This window comes from Poromitra crassiceps (genome assembly GCF_964638095.1).
Source record: "Poromitra crassiceps genome assembly, chromosome: 22".
NCBI lineage: Eukaryota > Metazoa > Chordata > Actinopteri > Beryciformes > Melamphaidae > Poromitra > Poromitra crassiceps.
This window is the reverse complement of record NC_139647.1, coordinates 12,171,413-12,183,659: the sequence shown is the minus strand read 5'-3', so window position 1 is coordinate 12,183,659 and position 12,247 is coordinate 12,171,413. Positions and strand designations below refer to the sequence as shown.

The following is a 12,247-nucleotide window of genomic DNA, read 5'->3' as shown; positions in this document are numbered from 1 at the left end:
GGAGGGCACACGCTAACATGCTAACACACTAACAGGCTAAGTGGCCAGGAGGGCACATGCTAACACACTAACAGGCTGTGGCCAGGCGGGCACACGCTAACATGCTAACACACTAACATGCTAACACGCTAACACACTAACAGGCTAAGTGGCCAGGAGGGCACACGCTAACATGCTAACACACTAACAGGCTAAGTGGCCAGGAGGGCACACGCTAACACACTAACAGGCTAAGTGGCCAGGCAGGCACACGCTAACATGCTAACACATTAACATGCTAACACGCTAACATGCTAACACACTAACAGGCTAAGTGGCCAGGAGGGCACACGCTAACATGCTAACACACTAACATGCTAGCACGCTAACATGCTAACACACTAACAGGCTAAGTGGCCAGGCGGTGAAGGTTTTATTTCCAACAGACTTGCTCCTGATGACTCCACAGTGCCCAATTGAAGCAGGGTTACCTGGAGTTTGTTTAGCTGTCTCAGTCTGTAACTGGAAACAGGCCGTGACAGGGGAAGGCTCTGGATGCTTGGATGCTTTCACACTCTTCACAGCTCGTCAGAGAGTGTTTATTTGATAGGATGGGTTTAGTCCCCTGTGAAATAACAAAGAGCCGACAAAAAGCAGCGAGTTACTACTTCCACGCAGTGGGGTTTATTAGCCACTGGCGTCCTGTCCTCTCAACGCTCACGGTCTGCAGTCTGGCTCTAATAGACTTCAGACCTCAGATAGTTGCAAGTATCAGTGGAAGAGTTGTCATGAGAAGATGGCTGATTTGGCTTGCTAGACTTGGAAAAAGCTTTGAAGCTAGTTTCCTGGCTATTTTTTCCACTCACTATTAATCTAAACCTGGAGGAGCACCTCAACTCCCACTGCAGTGGGAATATTATGACAGCAACATTAGCCACCATAGAGATTTTCACAAAGGCTTCTGGAACTGAGAACAACAGCAGAAAAGATGGTGTATTAAAGATCCTCAACTTGCTTTGCCCGAGATGACAGGAGGCCAGTTAATAAACAAATATTCATTTCCTGTAGCAGAATGTAGGTTTTTGTTGCCAGCTGGAGTTTAGTTTAGTGTGAGAATGTTAACGTTTGAGATGTTCACACTCTGCCATGAATCCACAGAGCACCAATCTGAACCACCGAGCAGGATGCAAACAAATAATCAAAGCAATAATTAGAGCCACAATGCAACACATATAAACCAGTGTATTGGAGTCAGGCCTACAATGAAAACCACTCACAAAATAAAAATGTCCTTTACAGGCATGTCCAATTAATCAGCCAAAACAGATGTGACCAAAAAATAGAGTTCTGAGTAAAAAACTAAAACAATAAACAAAAGTTAGAAATTCAGTTTGTTCACTTCAATTCTGTTCTCAAATCTGTTCAGAGTAAACCCTCTTCACAAACAAACCAATAAAAGATCTATCCAAAAATAAATTTAACCAAAGTGACCAACTGCCAACTTTCTGCACACAGGATAGTTAGGTTAGGTTAGTTAGTTAGTTAGGTTCAATTAAGTTAGTTAAAGGCTAACTAAACCCTAAAAGTCTTCCCCCCCAGCTTTAAACCAATAAATATGGCTTCTGAGTCATGTTGCTGAAGGATTCTGGGCAAAATCTCCACATTTGAGAGTAAACTGTTAGAATTCTACACACTGTATGATTTTGAGTCTGCCATTGGCTGATTTCGGTTCCGATGACATCGCCAAGAACCCCAGAGTCAGTCTAAGCCCTGGGTAAAATGGTAAATGGACTGTATTTATAGAGCGCATTTTATATAGTCTATCGACTACCCAAAGCGCTTTTACATGAATACCTCACATTCACCCATCGACGGCGTCTGCTCGTCGAGAGCAGTTAGGGGTTCAGTGTCTTGCTCAAGGACACTTCGGCACACTGCCGGGAGGAGCCAGCCTCGAACCGGGAACCTTCCGATTCCCAGGCGACAGCTCTACCTCCTGAGCTAATGGGTAGGACTCACTCCCTAGCTGAGTAGAGGCAGGTCTGCCAGAATACCCCCTTTAAGCACATACTGTATAAGTGTCTGGGTGTCAAGCAGGCAGTGATGTTTAACAATTTAGCTGGAGCTCAGGTAAACTTTATTTCATGTTAGTTTTCATTGTGAATTAGAAAATGATCGGCGGGCCACTCAGCACCCTATCGCGGGCTGCATCTGGCCCCCGGGCCGCAATTTGAGTATCACTGGTGTAACGCATGTCAAATTCAAATAGCATAAAAACCTATGCATTTTGATGATGTCATAATTAACAGGTGATGGAAGAGGTGATGCCTGCAAGGATGACTTTGACAACGACAGCATTCCAGACATCTTTGACGTTTGCCCGGAGAACAACGCCATCAGCATCACGGACTTCAGGAAGTTCCAGATGGTGCACTTGGATCCTAAGGGAACCACTCAGATCGATCCCAACTGGGTGGTCAGGCATCAGGGCAAGGAGCTGGTTCAGACCGCCAACTCTGATCCAGGCATCGCAGTAGGTGAGTAGCACACACTCCAAGCAGGGACAAATCTATTTTATATTTTCTCCAATGAAGATGACAGTGGACACAGTAGGCCAGGGATGGGCAACTTTCATAATAGAGAGGGCAAAAAAAAAAACAGAGTGCCACACCGTGCACACCCACCAGTAGGATACTGTAACTCCATCACTCAATTAGCCAATTATAGCTACTGCTAATCAAAGTTCATTATATCAACATTTGTATTTTTCATTTTCAAATGCATTTAGTAAGGGTTGAGCTACCCTATAGAAAAATGCTACCTCATCTGTAAAGGGGAGACTCGTGGGTAGTTGGGTACCCATAGAACCCATTTTCATTCGGATATCATGAGGTGAAAGGTCAAGGGACTCCTTTGAAAATGGCTATGCCAGTTTTTCCCTTGCCAAGATTTTGCCTAACTTTGGAGCGTTATTTAGCCCCCTTCCTGACAAGCTAGCATGACATGTTTGATATAATTAACAATAATTATGCCTTAGGTCTTCTAGTTTCATATGAAACCAGAATCTTCGCTCTGGCTACAGTCTTTTTGTTTAATTGTTACTAAACCTTTATTTAACCAGGTGAGTCCCATTGAGATTACAAGATCTCTTTTTCGAGGGAGCCCTGGCCAAGAAAGCAGCAATACAGTTTCAACACAGCAAGCAATTAAAAGCACAGAAACACAGAAACATACACTATTAGAGTTTTCTTATTGAAAGACTGTGTATATTTTGTCATACCTGACAGTTTCGACTGCTACTTCCTGCAGTCTTCCTCAGAGACGTCACGTGATGTTGTTGTGACGTGCTGTATGGCTGGTTTATGAAGGGTTGGCCATCCCACCTGGATAGGTAGGATGACCATGCCCCCTGCTGGCCGGTAGTTTATGGAGGAGGACTGGTGGGATCCAGGTGGGATGGCCAACGCCTTCATAAACCAGCCATGTACAGTATGTCTCATTATTACTGTGTTTTATATTGTTAGTGTGCCGCCCTCTTGTTGTTGTTGTTGTTGTTGTTGTTGTGGTGGTGGTGGTGGTGGTGGTGGTGTGTGTTTATTGTTGTTGTGTCTTTAATCTTTTCTTTAAAAAAATCACAACAACAAAGCATGCAAACGTGCAGCCCTGAATAAGATACCGAGATACCAAGCAGGCGTTTCTCTCCCCACCACAGGTTTTGATGAGTTCAGTGCGGTGGACTTCAGCGGCACAATGTACGTGAACACGGACAGAGATGACGACTATGCCGGCTTCGTGTTCGGCTACCAGTCCAGTGGCCGCTTCTATGTGGTGATGTGGAAGCAGATCACACAGACCTACTGGGAGGACAAGCCCTCCAAGGCCTTTGGTATCTCTGGAGTTTCACTCAAAGTCGTCAACTCCACCACCGGCACCGGAGAGAACCTCCGAAACGCTTTGTGGCACACAGGCAACACTGCAGGACAGGTAGGCTGCAGGCTAACTGCTGTTTGGCCTGTGGGAAAGGCTGTGGTCATATCTATGTCAGGTGTTTTTGATGATTTGACATAGTATCTATGTCAGGTGTTATAGTATCTATGTCAGGTGTTTTTGATGATTTGACATAGTATCTATGTCAGGTGTTTTTGATGATTTGACATAGTATCTATGTCAGGTGTTTTTGATGATTTGACATAGTATCTATGTCAGGTGTTTTTGATGATTTGACATAGTATCTATGTCAGGTGTTTTTGATGATTTGACATAGTATTTATGTTAGGTGTTTTGATGATTTGACATAGTGTCTATGTCAGGTGTTTTTGATGATTTGACATAGTATTTATGTTAGGTGTTTTGATGATTTGATATAGTATCTACAGTATGTCAGGTGTTTTTGATGATTTGACATAGTATCTATGTCAGGTGTTTTTGATGATTTGACATAGTATCTATGTCAGGTGTTTTTGATGATTTGACATAGTATCTATGTCAGGTGTTTTTGATGATTTGACATAGTATCTATGTCAGGTGTTTTTGAGGATTTGACATAGTATTTATGTTAGGTGTTTTTGATGATTGACATAGTATCTATGTCAGGTGTTTTTGATGATTTGACATAGTATTTATGTTAGGTGTTTTTGATGATTTGACATAGTATTTATGTTAGGTGTTTTTGATGATTTGACATAGTATCTATGTTAGGTGTTTTTGATGATTTGACATAGTATCTATGTCAGGTGTTTTTGATGATTTGACATAGCATCTATGTTAGGTGTTTTTGATGATTTGACATAGTATCTATGTTAGGTGTTTTTGATGATTTGACATAGTATCTATGTTAGGTGTTTTTGATGATTTGACATAGTATTTATGTTAGGTGTTTTTGATGATTTGACATAGTATCTATGTTAGGTGTTTTTGATGATTTGACATAGTATCTATGTCAGGTGTTTTTGATGATTTGACATAGCATCTATGTTAGGTGTTTTTGATGATTTGACATAGTATCTATGTTAGGTGTTTTTGATGATTTGACATAGTATCTATGTCAGGTGTTTTTGATGATTTGACATAGCATCTATGTTAGGTGTTTTTGATGATTTGACATAGTATCTATGTTAGGTGTTTTTGATGATTTGACATAGTATTTATGTTAGGTGTTTTTGATGATTTGACATACTGTAGGTGCGGACTCTGTGGCATGACCCCAAAAACATTGGGTGGAAGGATTACACAGCCTACAGGTGGCACCTCATCCACAGACCAAAGACTGGTTTCATCAGGTAGGGAAAAAAATACTTTGTTCTTCTATAGAGTGACAAAGTCACGGCCTCTTCTAGGTTTAGGCATAAGAACCAAGGGATTTTCCGCCATTCACTTTTCCTTGGTAAAAAAAAAAAAGACGTAGGCTATTTCAACTTCTTCTTGTTCTTTTTGGTCCGAGTGAAAGGTCTCCTTATTCTAAATATAGACAGTTTTAACAACATACACATTCTAAATTGCCCCTAGCTTACTTCCTGTTGCAGTGTTTGCTAATACAACAGCTGACAGGAAGTAAGCTTCAAATGGTTTGCTAGCAACACAATTCTGTGAAAACCATCTATAGCTGAATCGCTTGGTTTGACCAAGTAAAACTAATTCTGTAAGCATTTAACGAAATGTCTATGGAAAAAAGAATGGTGGATGAAATCCCTTGGTGACTGTGGCACTCTATCTCAGTGATGTGCAGCTTAAATGGTGGGGACCAAAGAACTCTGACATAGAGTCACTATGAAGGCTGTATGTGTTTGAACAGATGCTAACATGCTAATCACACAGATCCTGCAACAACCTGCAATGATAATATTAATTATATATATATATATATATATACAGGCTGTTCACACCAGCCACGCTCACGCCACGCTGAAGCTGTGCTGAAGCGATCGTTCAGGATTCAGTTCTATTTTCCAAGTGTGAAGCTGCCAGGCATGAAGTCAATGGAAGTTGTGGGCGGGGTCAAGGCGCGCCGAGCGAGGCGCTGAGGAAACGAGAGTGCTTCTTGTGTGACCGGTTTAGCGTGAGTTCAGCTTCAGCGTGGCTTTAGCTTCAACTCTGCTTCTGTTAAGCGGCCGGTGTGAACAAAACAAACCTTGGTCCCATGTGTCTTCCAGGGTGGTGGTCTATAATATAGTAAGTAGCACAGCACCATGAGCCCACAGTAAGGACTTAACCTGGGTCATGTGTCTTCCAGGGTGGTGGTCTATGAAGGGAAACAGATCATGGCCGACTCAGGGCCAGTTTACGACAAGACGTTTGCCGGGGGACGGTTAGGCTTGTTTGTCTTCTCACAAGAACTCGTCTTCTTCTCCGACCTCAAGTACGAGTGCAGAGGTTAGTAGTCACTTTTTGATCACTTCCATGTTCTAATAAGAAATAAAGGTGTGTGTGTGTGTGTGGGGGGCGGGGGGGGGGGGAGATGGTGAGCAGCCAGGAGCCACCAAGACAGATGAATCGGCATGTGTGAGAGAGAGAGAGAGAGAGAGAGAGAGAGAGAGAGAGAGAAGTCTATGTCTGTGTGTATAAAGGAAAAGTTCCACCGAAATCCTAGAGAACCACTACCTGCAATGCCTAGACAGCACCATCTGTGCAACACTTCAAGGTTGAGCCCAACCAATATATCGGTCTGACATTGGTTCATTCAAGAACACTCTCGTCATAGATTTAACCATTTATTGCATAAATGGAAATACAGTTATGTTTGGCGTTGAAGGCTCCGCTCTTTACAGAAGATGCTCCTCCCTGAACCAGCCCAGCAGCATGCTACGCCGAGCAGGGAGGGCCGCAAAAATCCCCCATGGGGACACAAGATGCCAGATAAATTTAAAGCCATAGTGAGTAAGAGAGGGAGCCTAAGCAAGACATGGAAACATGTTCACTTTTTGAGCCATGCAGACTCTGAGCTAGAATACACGATTAGCCTTTGAGCAAAGCAGACTGAGCTATAAAGGTGGAGGCTGGGGTGGTGGAGGCAAAGCATTGCCAGCAGCAGCAGTGTGATGCAGCGTTTGTGAAGCAGATCAGAGTGAGAGAGGAGGCCGTGTTTATACGGACCGCCTTATTGTGAGAATGGCTGAGGTTGGTGAATGAATGATCCAATCAGCAGCTGACAGCTGGATACAGCTCGGGCATATAGCCTATGACTTCCGTGTCTCCAATGAACTAACACGAAGCTTCATCATTATGTTGTCCGATATGCGCCAATATTTTTTAATAGAACTTATACAAGTTCTATTATAGGCAGCATTTCTGGTCAGACGATGTCACTGGTCAGACGTCTTCTTGCATGTTTTTAGTGGGTTGATGTTATTTGGAGGATACCCCGAGTGAACACGGGAAGAACATGCAAACTTACTCCATACAGAAAGGCCCTTTTCACCAGATAGCCCACCTGGGCAATAGGGGCGCTATACACCCAGTGCCAACAGCGTCCCAGGCGGGAATTGAACCCAGCATCTTCTTGCTGTGAGGCAACAGCACTGCGCCACTCTGCCAGTGAAAGGACAGGAATTTTATGGATGTCATAGTTTGATCCCGGTTTTGAAATATGAAAGCAACTGGCACATGACGGCTATAGCAGCCTGTCCAGCAGTGTGCTCATCATATTTAAACCAAATGTACAACCATTTTGTGTTTTGATGGATCCCCATGGCAACTATGAAAACATCATTCATCTGTCAGGGTGTTCTGTTCCCAATCTGACATCAGCTAGGCTCATCCTATTTTGTAACTGTGGGATATTTGTATACCCAAGCCAAAGGCAAATGCATTGAAAAATGTTACGATTCATGATAGAAGTCGTTTCAATGAGAAGCCCAGAAGGATCCACTTTGTAATTCCCACTTCTGTCCAGATGGGGGGGAATCTGTTCTCCACACATTGCATAGCATTAGAATAACTTACCCGCGAATAAATTAGAAATTAGGACGTCGGAAACTTTCCTTAGGGTCTGGCAAGCTAGGTGACGCATTCTTGAGTGTATCTTACTATTGTGTTGTTGAGCCTGGGCTTGGCTTTGTTTCCAAGGCAAGCATTTAGACTATCAAAGTGGCGACATCCTCTAACACCCGTAAACACACAAACGTGCACAGAATAAATGTAGTGTGGCGTGGCAGCCAGCATATACACATGGCCGCCACAGTGTGGCGTGGCAGCCAGCATTTACACATGGCCGCCACAGTGTGCCAAAGTTACACCTACGCCACATGTGTCTAATGCATGTGACTATGTCAGACTATGTAGGCTACTAAGTCTATATCAATTAATGACATAATCAGAGGTTTGGTCAGATCTTGTTGGTCTTGGGTCTGGCAATTCATAGCTTTCAAGGGGCGGTACGTGCTGCCGGGTACGCCCACCTGACGGTCAAAAAAAAAACTTGTTCATTCCGCTGCCAGCCGAGTCGACTAGTTTCTCACGCTGTGTTTGTTCAGCCGTTTGTACACACGTCTTTGCGGCCAACATTTCATCAAAGGTAAGCTCAAGTAACGGTACAATAATGATTAAAATACCCCGTTAACGGTACTTGAGCTTACCTTTGATGAAATGTTGGCCGCAAAAACGTGTGTACAAAAAAGCCATTTGCCCTCCCCAGCGACTGAACCACGTCTAATCGCACAAATCCACAACCTCCTCCTGTCTGAGTTTTCTTTCTCCGACGGGATTCTGTAAAAGCACAAGCCAGGCGTGTCTCCTCGTCGGTTAGTGCAACCGATAGCACAACAGGTATCCGGCATTTTGGCTGAACAAACACAGCATGAGAAACTAGTCGACTCGGCTGGCAGCGGAATGAACAAGTTTTTTTTTTGACCGCCAGGTGGGCGTTCCCGGCAGCACGTAACGCCCCTTGAAAGCTATGAATAGGCCCTTTTCACAGCAACCGGTTTGAGGTGGTAAAGCAGGTGTAACCAATAACATTCCTGGCACTAAAACACCTAAATGGAATGGCACCATCATTAATCGTATTGGTTACACCTGCTTTACCACCTCCAAACGGCTACTGTGAAAAGGGTCTATGGGTAGGAATCAAGGAGTAATTGGTTCTATAGGATGTTGGTCTCGGAACATGTGTGTGTGTGTGTGTGTGTGTGTGTGTGTGTGTGTGTGTGTGTGTATGTGTGTGTGTGTGTGTGTGTGCGTGCGTGCGTGCGTGCGTGCGTGCGTGCGTGCGTGCGTGCGCTCATGCGCGCATCCTTGTCTGGGTAAAGCAGGGCAGGTCTTTAAACCTTCAACCTCTTTTTCAATACTCAGATAAAGCGGAGTTTCCAACAGTGTTCATAAGGTAATGATGATAAGGGTTGTCTGTTGTTTGTTGGCTGAAGCAAGAGAAAAAGTCACGCTATGTTTCTGCTTGTCACCTCACCTAGTTACAATTGCCCACAGATGCAATGTGAAAGGCCTTGTGTATTCCTCCAAGGACCTCCGCTCTTCTGTTGAATGCTAAACAGTGGAAAATGAGATTGCTGCTTTTTCACCACTGCAGTCATGTTCTCTATCGGGGATCCATTATCTCTCCTACCAATTACATTTTTATTGATATATCCTTGATTACGTGAATATCTCTTTAAGACACATAATCACCTCACCTGGGTGAGTGAATCACTACACCTGTGGGTGCTTGATTGGGGGTGGCGTCCTGATTGGCCCCAGGCTACATAAGCCCTAATGCAAACGCCCGTCCCTTTGCTTTTTAGATTTTCGCGGCAAGCAAGATTGACGTGTGTGGGAGGGGGCGGGTTAATCACCCACAGGTGTAGTGATTGACTCACCCAGGTGAGGTGATTATGTGTCTTAAAGATATATTCACGTCAGCTGCCACTAATCAAGGCTATATCAATACAAATGAAATGTGTAGGAGCGATAAGAGAACATGGGTTGTTGCTTCTCTTTGGCACTTGACTAAGTCAATCTCCTGGAGCGTTGGTGTGGAAAATGTCACCATTACGCATCCTACAGTAGCATTGTTTTATTCTATAGATGTACCAGTGATTTAAGCTCCTCCCCCCATCTTTCCACAGATAACTGAATCACATTGGATAGGAAAAACATGAGCGGGCAAAAGACAATCTCTCAGACTGAACATCACGTCATTGGTAAATCCATTTCAACGGAAATGTGACGTTCCATGTTTTGCCTCGATCCAACCATTGAAGAGGAAACCATCGCCATTTCCAATTTTCCTGAGTGCTTTGCCGTACATTAAATATATTTCCCTTGGAAATAAAAACAGATGAGAGTGGACAAGTAAAAGGAGCCTCAGAAAAATATCTAATTATAACTAGTGTACCAATGTCTACATTTTAAAGGGATTCATTGTACAACCACTTACGTTATGTGCTTTTCTACAGTTTCTAATTTCTACAGCTTAGAATTGATTTTGATTTGTCTTGCTACTCTGTAACCTTGATAACTAAGTTTGTGTTTATTTGGGAATAGAAGCTTGAGGCTCAGTGCCAAGTCCATTTCATACAGTAGAGTCTGAATTTACCTGAACATTTAGAGAAAGTAAACTGTAAACAAAGCATTATCATTTAGCTGTATTCAATTATCTTTTCACTCTTATCATCCTGAATGTGTTTTTTTTATAAGAGATTGTGAGTGAATGATTGAAATAGGCAATTTTAGTAAGTAACAAAGATGTTTATACTAAGTCTGTATTATAATTTCTTTTGTAAATTATTTATGCTCTGCTTTTGTAATTGTTTGATTGCATTTTTTGCTAGAGAATGTAAATAATTATTTATTTGTTTACACTGACAAAATTCACAATTGACAAAACATCAAGATAACAATAGTATTGCAAGATGTGTAGTGTTGCCATGCACTTACTTGATTTGTTGGTTTACTAAATGCGAAACTGTCTGAGACATCTGGCCTCCTTTTTCAGATAAACTAGTAGAATGCTCTGGAAGGATAAACATAGGCTGCGGCGAGATGCACATGCTATGTTTATGTATGTGCGAGTTATATGAGTAGGATGTGTATGTAAATAAGCCACTGTGTTTATTTCGTTAGCTGTCTAGACAGGGCATCATCGTTGCCTAAAGCCCTATTTCACTTTGGTACAACATGTACAATATCGTTTTAGTGCACAAACTGAACGGCTCATCACCAGAAATCACCACTTTCTTAATGTGTACATACATTTCACCTGTAGAGTAGTACAGTGATAATATCAAGGGTGTCATCTTGCCTGCATGAGGTTTAATACAGTATATATATATATATATATATATATATATATATATATATATATATATATATATATATATATATATATATATATATATATATATATAGGGTTAGGGTTACAGTGATAATATGAAGGGTGTCATCTTGCCTGCATGAGGTTTAACAGGCAATAATTGTGTGTAAATCATTAAAGGGCCACTTTGCCGATTTTCAACCAGCTTTGTCCATCCATCTTCAACCGCTTATCCAGTATCAGGTGGTGGAGGTAGCAGTTCCAGCAGGATCAGGTCATGGAGGTAGCAGTTCCAGCAGTATCAGGTCATGGAGGTAGCAGTTCCAGCAGTATCAGGTCGTGGAGGTAGCAGTTCCAGCAGGGATCAGGTCGTGGTGGAGGTAGCAGTTCCAACAGGGATCAGGTTGTGGAGGTAGCAGTTCCAGCAGGGATCAGGTCGTGGTGGAGGTAGTAGTTCCAGCAGAGATCAGGTCATGGTGGGAGCAGTTCCAGCAGGATCAGGTCGTGGAGGTAGCAGTTCCTGCAGGGATCAGGTCGTGGTGGAGGTAGCAGTTCCAGCAGGAGACCCCAAACTTCCCTTTCCCTGGCCACATTAGCCATTAGCCAGCTCTGACTGGCGGGATCTGAGGCGTTTCCAGGCCACCATGGACATAATAATAATCTCTCCACCTAGCCCTCGGTCTGCACCATGGTGTCCTCCCAGCTGGACGTGCCTGGAACACCTCCCTAAGGAGGCGACCAGGTGGCATCCTTACCAGATGCCCGAACCACCTCAACTGGCTCCTTTCTACATAAAGGAGCAGTGGCTCTACTCCGAGTCCCTCACGGATGACTGAGCTTCTCACCTTATCCCTAAGGGAGATGCCAGCCACCCTCCTGAGAAAACCCATTTTGGCTGCTTGTATCTGCGATCTTGTTCTATTGGTCATGACCCATCCTTCATGACCATAGGTGAGGGTAGGAACAAAGATGGATCGGTAGATCGAGAGCTTTGCCTTCTGGCTCAGCTCTTTTCATCACAACGGTGCA

The 12,247-nt window shown here is 43.3% G+C and overlaps 1 protein-coding gene across 2 annotated transcripts in view; it reads left to right on the top strand.

Annotated features, from left to right (window-relative positions):
• LOC310795985 (thrombospondin-2-like) overlaps nucleotides 1–10,158 on the top strand; it is a gene marked incomplete at both ends in the record, with an annotated part of 40,486 nt that extends 30,328 nt beyond the window's left edge. The window contains 5 exons of one of the 2 annotated variants that reach the window (XM_083658128.1): nucleotides 2,289–2,516; nucleotides 3,692–3,963; nucleotides 5,161–5,258; nucleotides 6,209–6,348; nucleotides 10,032–10,158. In XM_083658128.1, coding sequence (XP_083514254.1) covers nucleotides 2,289–2,516; nucleotides 3,692–3,963; nucleotides 5,161–5,258; nucleotides 6,209–6,348; nucleotides 10,032–10,039 — 746 coding nt within the window. Of the gene's footprint in view, nucleotides 1–2,288; nucleotides 2,517–3,691; nucleotides 3,964–5,160; nucleotides 5,259–6,208; nucleotides 6,349–9,264; nucleotides 9,300–10,031 lie in introns of those variants that run through there. The other variant, XM_083658127.1, reaches the window with a different exon arrangement.
• Between the last annotated feature and the right edge of the window lie 2,089 nt (nucleotides 10,159–12,247).